Source organism: Mobula hypostoma, chromosome 5, assembly GCF_963921235.1.
Source record: "Mobula hypostoma chromosome 5, sMobHyp1.1, whole genome shotgun sequence".
NCBI lineage: Eukaryota > Metazoa > Chordata > Chondrichthyes > Myliobatiformes > Myliobatidae > Mobula > Mobula hypostoma.
Window position 1 is genome coordinate 79737950 of NC_086101.1, and position 14775 is coordinate 79752724.

At 40.2% G+C, this 14775-nt stretch overlaps 1 protein-coding gene across 2 annotated transcripts in view; it reads right to left on the reverse strand.

Moving 5' to 3' along the window:
- The window catches only part of LOC134346848 (activin receptor type-2A-like), a 150377-nt gene that overhangs the window by 48054 nt on the left and 87548 nt on the right, over positions 1 to 14775 (reverse strand). For both annotated transcript variants that reach the window (XM_063048599.1, XM_063048598.1), the window contains exons 3-4: positions 14156 to 14265; positions 4972 to 5126 (exon numbers count right to left, since the gene is read on the reverse strand). In XM_063048599.1, the coding sequence (XP_062904669.1) occupies positions 4972 to 5126; positions 14156 to 14265 (265 nt within the window). The remainder of the gene's footprint in view (positions 1 to 4971; positions 5127 to 14155; positions 14266 to 14775) is intronic.

Consider the following 14775-nt stretch of genomic DNA (forward strand, 5'->3'; position numbering starts at 1 on the left):
TGTAATAACAAGGTGCAATGTGCACTGGAGGAACAGCACCTTATCAATCATTTACGTACATCGCAGCCTTCTGGACTCGATACCTACATCAGGCAACTCACCTTCTCTGTGAAAATCAGAACCAAATTTGGGTCTGCTTCCCCACTTCTCCCTCCAGAACATTAGCACAGCATTTTGTACTGGGCATTTCCCATCGTTCTGTATTTGACTACATGGTTTCTTTGATTCAGATCTTTCTCCAAATGTCCTCACTTCATAGCTCTTCCCATCCTTTATTTGTGTTCCTTATAACTCATCATCCAAATTATTTCACTAGCATTTGGAAAAGCAGAGTCTTATTAGAAACAGTCAGTGTGTCTTTGGGAGGGGCAAATCATGCTTCATGAAATTTATGACTTTTAAAAGGTGACAAAATAAATTAATGAAGGTAGGGTGGTGGATGTGGTGTACATGGATGTAAGTAAGACGCTTGCCATGTCTCCATGGAAGGCTCATCCAGACAGTCATGAGACATGGGATCCATGGAACTTGGCAGTGTGGATTCAGAACTGGCTAGCTCACAGAAAGCAGAAGATCATAGTAGATGGAGTGTACATTCAGCTTGGAGATAGTGGTGGTCTGCAGCTATCTGTTCTCGGGCCCCTGCTCTGTGCTTTTTGTAAATGACCTTGGATGAGGCAGTGGAAGGGTGGGTTAGTAAGTCTGCAGAGTAAACAGAGGTCAGTGGAGTTGTGGATCGTGTAGAAGTTTGAAATAGGTTACAAGAAATAGACAAAGTTACACAGTTTGGAAGGTCGCACTTGAAGACAAAATACAAAGTTTAACGGAAGGATTTTTAGAAGTGCAGTGGAACAGAAGGATCTTGGGGTCCAAGTCCATAGATCCCACAAGCTGCCACACAAATTGATAGGATGCTAAGAAGACATGTGGTGTACTGACCTTCATTATTCAGGGGATTGAGTTCAAGATCTGCAGGCTAACGTTGCAGTTCTATAAAACTCTGGTTAGACCACACTTGGAGTATTGTGTTCAGTTCTGGTCACTTCATTATAGGAAGGATGTGGAAGCTTTAGAGAGGGGTTTTAAACTGGATTTATCAGGATGCTGCTTGGATTAGAGAACACAATTTATGTAGAAGAGTTGAGTGAGCTAGGGCTTTGTTCTTTGGAACAAAGGAAGATGAGAGGCAACTTGATGAAGGTGTAAAAGAGGCATAGATAGAGTGGTCAAGATAGTGCCGGTAAACTACAGCGATGTGCTGCAGGCTGCTTACAAAACTTCTAAATATAATTCTTTTGATTTAATCTCACCGCAATCTGCAGCATATAGTTACCCTTTAAGCAATGTACTTTTAACACGTCTTACTGAACTACTGATTTCACAGTCTTCAGAAGGATTCGGTGGACTTAACTCTCAATCCTGCAGGTATAACACCTTTAAGACGACGAAAGTAATCACCACAGCTGAAAGAGGCAAGAGGGATGAATTCCAAGCCAGGATGAAATGCAGAGGAATGAGAACCCTCTACCCAGCATCTTGTTAGCAAATGCACAGTCACTGGAGAATACAAGGGTAAAATTGCTGTATCAGAGGAAAATGAGAAATTGCTGAGTTCGTGTTTTGCTGAGACATGGCTTACTATGAACACTCCAGATGCACTGACAAGATCCAAAAGCTTTTCAATACACAGGATGGCTCAAACTGCTATTTCAAAGAGGACAAGAGGTGAGGCATCTGAGTTTCATGATAAATTCTCCGTGATGCTCGCATGTGGTGGTTTTGTTGTGCTTCTGTTCCCCCATCCTCAAAAACATCTAATGATTAAGTGCCAACCATTCTACTTACCAAGAGAGTTCTGCTCCGTAATCCTGATTGTAGCTTTGGCATCACCAAACAAAAAACAGTCCACCCCAATACATTTTAAATCATAGTTGGGGACTTCAATTAGGCTTGTCTGAAGAAATCTCTGCCTATATACCATTTTCATACAACCTGCAGCACCAGGGGTTCTAACACGTTATAACATGCTATATTACATTAAGGAATGCCAACCATTCCATGCCCTAATGCTCAGACCACATTTCAGAAATCTGATCATTAGGCTGTCCTTCTCCTACCCGCATACCCGCATAAAGAGGAAAGGTACTTTGATTAGAACAACAAAGAGGTGCTCGTGCGAGGCAGAGAAGCGGCAATGGGATTGCTTCAAGATGGTAGACTGGGGCGTGTTCAAGGGCTCAGAGGATCTGAATGAATACACTACAGTTGTCATGGTCTTTATACAAACAGTCGTGGATGAATGTATTGCCACAAAAATCATTCGGTGCTTTCCTCAACCAAAAGCCCTCGATAAATCATAAGATCCACAATTTACTGAAAACCAGATTAGTGGCATTCAGGTCTGGTGACCACGCAAGATTTAAGTCATTCAGATACGATCTGTGTAAAGATATCTTGCAGGCATAAACTCTGGACTAAACTTGAATTACTGAAGGAAACTCAATAGTTGTGGCGGGGCTTGAATGCTATCACTTCTTATAAAGTAAAATCAAGTGACAAAGGTGACAACAAGGCTTTGCTATCAGATGACCTCAATGCTCACTTTAACTGTTGAAACATGAACTCCCACAGCCCTTGATGACCCTGATTTCAGTATCTGAGGAGAATATGAGTGTATCCTTCATGAGGGTGAATCCATGGAAAGCATCCCGCCCAGATGGGATACCTGTGCTGATCAACTGGCAGGAGTGTTCACTGATATGTTAAACCTCTTGCTTCGGCAGTTTGAGGAACCTACCTGCTTCAAGCAGGCTTCAATTATACTGGTGCCCAAGAAGAACGTGGTAACCAATCTCAATGACTATCGTCCAGTAGCACTTACATCCACTGCGATGAAGTGCTTTGAGAGGTGGATGATGAAACATATCAAATCCTGCCTAAGAAGTGACTTGGATCCACTCCAATTTGCCTACCATCATAACAGGTCTACAGCAGATGCTATTTCATTTGCTCTTCACTCAACCCTGGAAAATCTGGACAGCAAAAATGCATACATCAGGATGCTCTTCAGCTTGGCATTCAATACTATCATCCCTCAGAACTAATCAATAAGCTGCAAAACCTTGGTCTCAGTACTTCCTTCTGCAATTGGATCCTTGATTTCCCACTTGCAGACCCCAGTCAGTTGCATTGGTTATATAATCTCCATCAACACAGGTACACCACAAGGCTGTGTGCTTAGCCCCCTGCTCTACTTGCATTATACTTATGACTGTGAGGCTAAGCACAGCCCCAATCCCGTACTTATGTTTGCTGACGACACCACTGTCATTGGCCAAATCAAAGGTGGTGACGAATCAGCAAATAGGAGGGAGATTGAGTCTGGCACCACTCAGCCAGATTTTCAATTTCAGCAAGACCAAAAGATCTGATTATTGATTTCAGGAGGAAGAAACTGAAGGTCCATAAGCAAGTCTTAATCCAGAGAATTGGGGTGGAGAGGGTCAGCAACTTTAAATTCCTTGGTGTTTTTGTTTCAGAGGATCTGTCATTGACCCAGTGTGTTAAGTACAATTACGAAGAAAGCATGGCAGCACCTCTACTTCCTTAGAAGTTTGTGAAAATTTGGCATGACATCTAATACTTTGACAAATCTCTATAGATGTGTGGTGAAGAGTATATTGACTGATTGCATCACGGCTTGCTATAGAAACCACCAATGCCCTTAAATAGAAAATGCTACAAAAAGTAGTGGATATGGTGCGGTCTAGCACTGGTAAAACCCTCCCCACCATTAAGCACATCTATACAGAGCGTTGCTGCAGGAAAGCAACATCCATTATCAAGGACCCCCACCACCCAGGTCATGCTCTCCTCTCACTGCTGCCACCAGGAAGACAACACAGGAACCACACCACCAGGTTCAGGAAGTTATTACACCTCAACCATCAGGCTCTTAATTAGTGGGGTTAACTTCACTGAACTGTACTTACCCTCATCACTGAACTGTTCCCAGAGCCTTTGGACTCTCTTTTAAGGACTCTTCATCACATGTTACACACACACACCCACCCACCCCTATTCTATGTTCTACACGCTACCTAACCTCATGTTTTTCAGCATTTTCCACCAAAGGTACTCGTTCCCTCTGCCGGCCTGCAGGTCACCCAAGGTGCAACACTTGCTTAGCCCCCACGATCAGGGTCATGTGAAGCTATGGGAGCAGGTGGTGGATGATCGTATGAACAGCTGGTGCACATTACAGGTCCTGCTTATGTGACCACTGATGCCAGGCAGACAATCTCTGAAGAGTTCGATAATGGTTGGGGGGGGAGAGGCAGTCACGCGTCTTGTGGCGCTGCCCAGAAGAATGCAATGGCAAACCACTTCAATAGAAAAAAATTGCCAAGAACAGTCATGGTCATGGATAAAACCACGATCACCCATGTCATATGACACGGCTGACGACGATGATGATGATGATGATATGATAATAATGAAGGTACATGCAGTAATACTAGACAGAGTAGCCATTTGGCACTCTGACCTAGGTTTACAGTGCAATAAACTTATGACCTCAACTTCATGTTAATTTGCATCTATATCCTTAAATAGCTCTCAACCCTCATTACAGCTACAGTAAAGAATGGTCAAAAGAAAGCAAAAGACTACATATTACAGAACAGAAATTCAAAATGGGTTTGGGCATTGATTTCAAGAATATTAATTCTAGTGCAGAAATGCACTTCAAAGTATCTGATCGGGAATTTGAAAAGCAATTCAGCATGCCATTGATTTCTGTCTCTGTTAGTGACGGAAGATATACACAAGAATTGCTGATAGATAATTTAATCAGACACCAATTCAAGTCAGTTGCACTAATGCATAAAATTACTTAAGGTATACTTACAGCCTCTTTCAATCAGAGCATGCAAAAATATAAATATTAAACAAATAAGTTTGGAACCATACCTGTGTTGGTACAAGTACTGGTGGATATGCCAACTTGTGATGCCTGTACATCCAGAAAGAGAACAACACAACCACAGCAAATCCCATAATGGGCACTAGTGAATAAAGCAAAGTATTGAAGAGTGGCTGCCTTGTTGTAAAGGGATTTAATGTTGCTGTGGAGAAAAGAGAAAATAATTAAGGGTTTTGTGGGATGCAATTTACATCATAGCCATGCTCACAAAGAAAATTCTAATGATTTGATTACTTTCAAGAGCTCTCAGCACTAGAATAAATTAGATTCAAAACTACTCAGAAATAAAAGACACACATAATTCCGATTAATTAGGACATGTCGGGACCAGTACATTTTGGCCCAATTAGCCGAAGTTTCATAGAAACAGATCATTAACAAATTATATATGTATATTAAATACAGAACAAATTAGAACATTACCAATATTACTATAGTACTACAAAACTGTGTATTAGCACCTAATAGTAATCAATTGAGGAATTCATACATTTTTATTGATTGTAAATGAACAATAATCAATAATCCATGAATACCAGCTTTGGGTGAAAGATCAAATGTTAATGAGGAACATGAGGGGCATCTTCTAAAGTCAGAGGATGGTGAGAGTGTGGAGCAAGCTGCCAATGCAAGTGGTGGATACGGGGCAGATTTTAACATCGAAGAGAATTTGGACAGGTACATGGATTGATTGGAGGGGTGTTGATTAGCTTTACTGCTTGGGGAAAGCAACTGTTTTTAAGTCAGGTGGTCCTAATGTGGATGTTACACAGCCTTCCTCCTGATGGGTGTCGGACAAACAGTCCATGAGCAGGGTGAGTGAGGTTCTTCATCATATTGATGGCAGTAGGCTTCTGCTGGTGATGCATTGGGCAGTTCTAACTACCCATTATAAAGCCTTCCTGTCCAACACAGTGCAGTTTCTGTACCATCCAGTGATGCAAGATGTAACAATGCACATCTGTGGAAGGTCGTAAGTATTCCATAAGACCACAAGAGCTGAATAATGCCATTTGGCCCATTGAGTCTGCTCTGCCACTTTTTCATGCCTGATCCAATGTTCCTCTCAGCCCCAATCTCCTGCCTTCCCCCTGTATCCCTCATGCCCTGACCAATCAAAAATCTATCAACCTCTGCCTTAAATATACATAAAGACTTGTTCTCCACACCTTATCGAGGCCTTTCTCCATTCGTTAAGTTTCAATTAGGTCACCCCTTATTCTTCTGAGTTCTAGTGAATACAGGCCAGAGCCATCAAATGCGCTTGATATGGCAAGCCATTCAATCCTGGAATCATTTTCGTGAACCTCCTTTGAACCGTCTTCAGTTTCAGCACATCTTTTCTAAGGGGTCCAAACTTGCTCACAATACTTGAAGTGAAGCCCCACCAGTGCTTTATAAAGTTTCAACATTACATCCTTGCATTTATATTCTAGTCCTTTTGAAATGAATGCCAACATCACATTTGCCTTCCTCACCACAGACTCAACCTACAAATTAACCTTTAGGGAATCCTCCTCAAGGACTCCCAAGTCCCTTTGCATCTCAGTTTTTCGCATTTTCTCACCACTCAGAAATAGTCTACACTTTCATTTCTTCTACCAAAGTGCATGAACATACACTTCCTGACACTGCACTCCATCTGCCACTTCTTTGCCCATTCTCTGAATCTGTCCAAGTCCTTCTGTAACCTATTTCCTCAAAACTAGCTGCTTCACCACCTACCTTCATATTGTCTGCAAACTTTGTACCCAAGCCACCAATTCCATTATCCAAATATTTGACATATAACATAAAAAGAATCGCTCCCAACACAGACACCTGTGGAACGCCCCTAGTCACTGCAGCCAACCAGAAAAGGCTCCCTTTATTCCTACTCTTTGCTTCCTGCCAATCAGCCACTACTTTATCCATGCTAGAGTATTTCCTGCCATACCATGGGCTCATAGCTTGTTAATCAGCCTCATGTGTGGCACCTTGTCAAAGGCCTTCAGAAAATCTAAGTATACAACATTAACCAATTCTCCTTTGCCTATCCTGCTTGTTATTCCTTCAAAGAATTCCAACAGATTTGTCAGGCAAGATTTTCCCTTGAGAAAACCATGTTGACTGCGGCCTATTTTATCATGTGCCTCCAAGTACCCTGAGACCTCATCCTTAACAATCAACTCCAACATCTTCCCAACCACTGAGGTCAGACTAACTGGCCTCGTTTTCTTTTCGTCTGCTTCTCTCCCTTCTTGAAGCGTGGAGTGACATTTGCAATCTTGCAGTCTTCTGGAACCATTCCAAAATCTAGTGATTCTTGAAAGATCATTAGTAATGTCTCCACAATCACTTCAGCCACCTTTAACAAATCCAAGATTACCTATCCTTCCTTAATCTGCACCTTTCTACAGCTTACATCATCCCTCAGAATCCACTTGCATTTGCTTTTTGCTTGGAACAGAGTGAGAAATAAAAGACCCAAATACTGGGTCTACAATTGTACAGTATCAATTCTCTCTATGAATTATGTAATGAAAGAAGAAAAAATTTGAATACACTATTCCAAAAAGAACACAAGATCCTGGACTCTCTGGGAAACAACTATAATGATATTACATAAACTTACTGCAAAACATTTGACATTATTTTACAGCACCAAAAAAAGAGATCACTGCAGACAAAACTAAAAGTAGAACAGAACATCTGAAGTACTGAGTAGTTTGCACATTCAAGTCACACCTGGCAAAGTTAGAATTTAGAATTCTAGATTCTGAAAAAAATAATTGTAACCCCAAGTGATTCAGGATCAGTTGTTACCAAGCTGTCTGAGAAGTTATTAATTATTCATGCTACATCCTTTCTCAAACAGCCCATAATACAAGCAAATGACCAATCAATATTCTGCATCTTGTACTTCCAATCTTATGGATAACATCACCTAATTCTAAATATTAACCTAACAATTGAAATGTATATACATGCTCTATACTTAATCACTCTGAAATTTGAATAAATGAGAATCCAACACAGCCTAACAGGTACATATAGAAGACCTTGGACTGCTTATTTTTTTTCCCAAGATACTCTATTTTCACTTCAAAAAGAATTGTTCCAGAATCATCTTAAATGGTTTCCCTTGTAAAAGAGAAAAGAGCTCCTTACCTTTTAGAAAAAGTGTAGAATTTTCTAATACCATTTACTCCTTTGAAAATAGAAAGGTCACTCACAAACAGACTGACAATGCCTTTGTGACACTTAGTAAATAAAAATATACATTCTGTTTTCCCTAGTAATTTCCTACAAGTTGCACTACAAGAAAAATATGCAGGTTTTAATCTTACCATCATGAAGCATCCATAGCAACAGCACTGTTGACAATGTTATCAAATCCACAAACCAAAATGCACAATTCAAACCTAGATTAAACTAGCACTTCGTTATATGACAAAGCATATCCAAATATTTTGGAGAAGAAAATGATGCCAAACACACATAATCATATCAAAACTAACCAGCGCACAGTTTTCCCAGTGGTGCACCATACATTTCTGAATCTGAGGTTTCCATAGGTAGCTTGATTGTATTAACCACGTCAACTGTTTCTCAGAATGGCTGGTTCTTCTTGCTAGGCCGACTCCACCTATGTAGCCATTATGTATTACGCAAAATCTGCAAAAGCTCACGCAGATGGTGCAGAGAGTTGGGAGTTTCTACACTTCATATATTCCTGAATAAACTTTACAACCTGTCTTCCAGACACTTCAATATTTTGAGTGATCACAGGATACAAGTCAATGGGCATGGTATAATTATTTCCCCACGAGGTTCTGAGAACATTCGAGGTACCTGCAGCTCAGATGACCGAAGAAAGTGCTGGCACACTGGACACAGTGGTGAATTCTGTGAATCTTGCCAATGGTGAAATACGATTTCCAAGATTTGGGATGAAATCCACATTTACTAACCTCTTGCCTATGATCTTTCTTGTTTAAGGATGAGGAAGCTGGTGCAGATTCTGTGTTGTCTTGTATTTAATACAATATTCATTCTCTCATGTGTTTCAGTATTATGTAAATGAAATTCAGCCTGCAAGCATGCACAAAGCTCAGCATCGTCTGCATCCTGCAGCTCAATGATTGAAATTACATTCATGTTAATTTGAAACTAAAGGCATTGAAATTCGAAGTTTCCTTGTTTGTTTACTACATTAAGAGACGTGCTGGAAGTGAGATGCCACAATTTGCCATAACCCATCTTAATGCTCCCTCCATGTTCAGACTTATCCGTATTCATAACCATTTTAATACCTGAACTGTAAGTACTGAATCATCAGCACCTAGTCAGGCTCATTTCCCAAGAGGTGCTTTAAAACCTTCCGGTTTAAGATGGTCCTGGTGAAGCACATCAACCACTTGCTGGTAGCAAACAAAACAAAAAAATTACTGTAAACACGAGGAATTCTGCAGATGCTAGAAATTCAAGCAACACACATCAAAGTTGCTGGTGAATGCAGCAGGCCAGGCAGCATCCTTAGGAAGAGGTACAGTCGACGTTTCAGGTCGAGACCCTTCGAATTACTGTATTAATCACACTTTTTCTTGGATATGATCACTGTAATCGATAGCCTGCAACTTCCCTTTTGGAGCTGAGCTGTTGAACCGCCTGTATGACCTGGCATTTTTGCAGTGTGAACTGGTCTTGAAGGTGTAGGATGGTTGTGATGCAGCACGTACGGGCTGAATTGAGGCGGCAAGGCTTGGACATGAGAGCGACAATTGATCCAATGTTTGGCCATCGCTGGAGCAGACTTTTAGAGACAATTTGGTGTAGCAGAACTGAGGAGAGGTGAGGTGATGCAGAGTCATGACGGTGGAGCCTGGGCCCAAGAACAAAGAAAGACTAGAGGTTTGATCAATTTAAGCACTGGGTCCAAGGGTATATCAAAGTGGCAGGGCCCAGGATTGAGAGCGAGGAACAACAAGGTTTGCACGATTTAAGCACCTGGCCAGATTGTAAAGATCAGGATGCTGGCTGGAGGCAAAGGATGGGTCAGTGTTCAGCTCGCTGCTCTGTGAGATTTACTTGTCTCTGTGCTGAACTGAGACTATAGCCTACAACTAACAGGCACCTGGATTGGCTTCAGTGATGACTGGCTTCGTGGCTGTAGACTCACTTCTGTGAACGTCAGTTCTGAAAGTTATTTCCTTACTTTTATTGTTGGCACTACTTATTTTTTTTCTGCACATTGGGTGTTTGATAGACTATTTTAAAAAAAACAGGTTCCATAGGGTTTCTTTGTTTTGTGGCAGTTTGCAAAGCAATGACTCTCATGGTTGTATATATAGCATACATGCATACTTTGACAATAAATGTATTTTGAACTTTTTTTTAAAAAAAAGAGGTTGGTTAGAGCACAAATCAATGTCTGTCTCACATTTGCCCACCACCACAACAGGTCAACAGCAGACATGATTTCTCTGTGTCTTCTCCCTGCTCTGGACCATCAAGGAAATAGGAATTCATAGGTCAGGCTGCTGGTTGTTCACTACAGCTCAGCATTCAACACAATTATCCCTCACCGACCTTCAAAACAGGTGCAAATCAGGCCTGTGTGCTTAGCCCCTTGGTCACTATTACACACAGCTCCAATGCAGTCTTCAAATTTGTTGATGATAATACTGTTGTCGGACAAATCACAGGTGGTAATGAATCAGCTTACTGGAGTGAGATAGTCGATTGGTTCTGCAAAAACAACCTCTCATTCAATGCCATCAAAACTGAAGATTTGATTGTTGATTTTAGGAAGGGAAGGGATCAACATACACCAATCTAAATTGGGGAGATCAGCAGTGGATGGTCAGCAGCTTTAGATTCCTGGCTGTTCCATATCAGATGACCAGTCCTGGGCCTTGCACAGAGATGCAATCATAAGGAAAGTGCACTAGAGTCTTTACTTCCGTAAGAGGTTAAGAAGATTCGGATTGTCATCGCTCTTAACAATCTTTCACAGATGTACCGTTGAACGTATTCTGACTGGTTGCATCAGTCTGCTACAGCAACTCAAATGCTCAGGAAAGCAAAAAGTCCAATAAGTATATCACGGACACATTATTCTGCACCATCTACAGGAAGCGCTGCCTCAAGAAGGGAACATCTATCAAAAATACCCCACCATCCAAGCCATGCCATCTTTTCACAACTACCATTGAGTAAGAAATAGAAAAACCTGATGTCTCACACCACCAGGTTCTAGTACTGTACAGGTAATTCCCTTCAACTATTTGATTCTTGAAGGAATTGGCAAAACCCAAATTACTACAGTTTGGCAACACAAGGACCACTTTGCACCAAAAATTGACTTTGTTTTTATTTTGTTCAAATTGCATTTTCTTGCAAAAATTGTATAATGTTTATATGAATACTGCTTATATGAATTTACGTTTTGTGATGCTACTGTACCTGTCTTCTGCTTATGACAACAATCTCAACTTGTCTATTTCCTTTTGCCACATTTGTTGCTTTCCAGCTCTCTGGTACCTCAAGTGCAGCAAGGATTTAAAAATCTGTCTCTGCTTTCCATAGCAGCTTGGATACATTTCATCAGATCTAATTTTTAAATCTAAGACATCTAATAACACATTTATAATAAAAAATATTTTTTACTCTCCACCATCCTAAATTGTCAAACTACACTCATAATAAAGACTTCATTTGTGATCTCTGGCTCTGTGACAGATCGTTCTTGTGGTCCCTCATGGAGCCACACTTACATGATTATTTGCTTTGGGATTTTCCTTAATCTTATCTGCCAGTCAATTTCTCTTTGCCTTCCCAATTTCTTTTTAACTAGTTCCTTACTACGTTTACTCAATAATGTTATGCCTCAAATATTTCCATATGCTTGCTTTTTTCCTCCCAAACACCAGCATCACTCCACACCTACTATTCCTTAGACTTCTGGTCCTTGCCAATCACACTTATGGTAACACCTCAAGCTCTGAACTCTCACTCTTGTTGGATTTGTTGGATGTGGCTTAAGAGCAATTAGCTGACCCTAGTGCATTTTTGTCAGGCCCGAGCTTGCAATATTGAAATCAGCCTTTCCCCAGTTCATGACCTTAAATTCTGATCTAGCCTTCCTCATCCATTTCAATCATCATCTTGAAATTTAAAATTATTGTTACTTTTGTCAGAACACTCACCAATCAACATTCCATCCATTTCCTTGGCTATATGCTTTAAATATTAGATCCAATAGTGCCTCTTCAAGTAACACTGGCTCAAAAAGTTCTCATGGATACCCTTTAAACATACTGTTATAAACATACTACTCAGTCCTTTCATGCTGAGGTAATGCCAGTTAATACTGGGGAAATTGAATCTCCTACTACTATTCTCAAACCTCTGATTGTCCTACATGTCTCCATCATTTTATCCACGTTGTTAATACCAAGGATGAGGCACACATTCGATATGTGTAAATTCCAAAGAGGGAGTATTCTCATTTGGTTTGCTAGTTGTAGTCTTACATCTAAGGGAATACTCAACAGTTAAGTGGTTCTGCCTATGAATGAGAAGCTGAAGCAACCATCTATCCTTATTTCCTCCATCCACCCAGAAGAGGTCTTATAACACAACTTGAAGAAAAAAGAAGCAAAAGATTCTATGCCTTTGCAAAAAGACAAAACTGATATTGGTAGATATTTCTGATTATTGAACTTACCTGATAAAGGGAGTTTGCCATATTAAAATTTCCATATAGTAAAAAACATTTCTACCCCATAATGCTCAAATCAAAGTTATTAAAACCTCTGTAAATGAAGTGCGAACTGAAGTTACATCCAAGAGGCACTATGAAAAGCACCATTATTTGCATCTTTTACATACAAGTTTAGTAGAGTCAGATTAACACAACACACTGATCTAGAACTGTTATTCTGCCTTGTCCCATAAACCAACACCAGGATCATGGCCCTCCGTACCCCCAACCCCGTTCATGTACTCATCCAATCTTCTCTTAAATGTGGCAATTGAACCTGTAACCACCACTTTTGTGGCAGCTCATTCCACACTCGCACCACCTTCAGGTTGCCCTTATATATTTCACCTTTCACCCTTAACCTATAACCTCTAGTTCGAGTCTCAACCAACCACAGTGGAAAAAGCCCGCTTGCATTAACCCTATTTATATCTTGCATTATTTTTATATACCTCTATCAAACCACCCCTCTCGTTCTCCTATGTTCCAGAGAATAATGTACTAGCCTATTCAACCTTTCCCTCTAACTCAGATTCTCAAATCCCAGCAACACCTTTGTAAATTTTCTCTGTGCCCTTTCAATTTTCTTGATATATTTTCTGTAGTAATGAGAACTGCATACAATATTCCAAATTTAATCTTTCCAACATCTTACAAAACTTCAACATAACATCCAAGGCCAATGCACCAAAAGTTCTTTTTATGACCCTACCTATCTGTGACATCACCTCTAAGGAATTATAAATATGTATTCCCAGATCCCTCTGTTCTACTGCACTCCTCAGTGCCCTACCATTCATTCACTGTGCAAGTCTTATCCTCTCAAAGTGCAACACCTTATACTTGCCTGCATTAAATTCCATCTGCCATTTTTTCAGCCCATTTCACCAGCTAGTCCAGATCACGCTGTAAGCTTTCATAACCTTCCTCACTATCCACTATGCCCAATCTTAGTGTTACTTGCAAATATGCTGATCCAGTTTACCACTTTATCATCCAGATCATTGATATAGATGACGAACAACAAAAAACCCAGCACCAATCCCTGCGGCATATAGCTAGCCAAGGCCTCCTGTCAGAGAGACATCATCTAGTACCACTCTGGATTTTCCCACGAAGCCAACGTTGAATCCAATTTACTACTTTATCCTGAATGCCAAGGCACTGAACCTTCTTGATCAACCTCCCTTGCAGGACTTTGTCAAAAGCCTTGCTAAAGCCCATGTAGACGACGTTGACTACCTTTGCTTCATCAGCCTCCTTGTAAAACTATTATTTTAATAGCATTCAAATATGTAGCATAGACTCCAAAATATCTAGTTACACAGAAATAGACAATTTCCATTATTTCTTGATAAAAACCAATCTATTGCAAAAAAATTTTAGGACACTTAAATATAAAAATCAAACAAGTCAAAACTTACATGGTACATCCTGAATGATCGGAACATAAAAAATCTTCTCATTACACTTGCTTCCTTCACAACAACAGAAAAACACCTCAGGGCTCTCTTTTGTTTCGATACATTCACCCCTATAAAATAAAGTTATATGGAGACAAAATTATATGGAATGCTTGATGTATGTTCAGTGAAGAAGTTACAATGGACCTTAAATTTAAATGGTGAAGTATGATTTAAACCTTTCAAAATTCAGGTGCACAAAAGGGCTTAAGAAACAGAAGCTATATATTTAATAAGACTGAGTACAGTAATCAGGAATATGTGAAAGAGTTATCACACTTGACTAACTGAGTAAATTCTTTGAGTACATGACCAAAGATAGGGGAGTATAAATTAATATGATGCATCTACTTTTTCCAGCAGACTTTAAAGAATTTACACAAAGGTACTTGGAAATGGGGGTTATCTACTGGCATGAGCTGAGAATTGTTTTAAACAGACAGAAAGCAAAGATTGGGAATAACTAGGTCTTTCTCAGGTTGGCAAACTGTAACTAATTAGGTACTATAGGGAACAAATGCATAGGCCCAGCTATATCAAGCAATCATTCCATCAATTTCTATCTTCAATATACTCCGTGA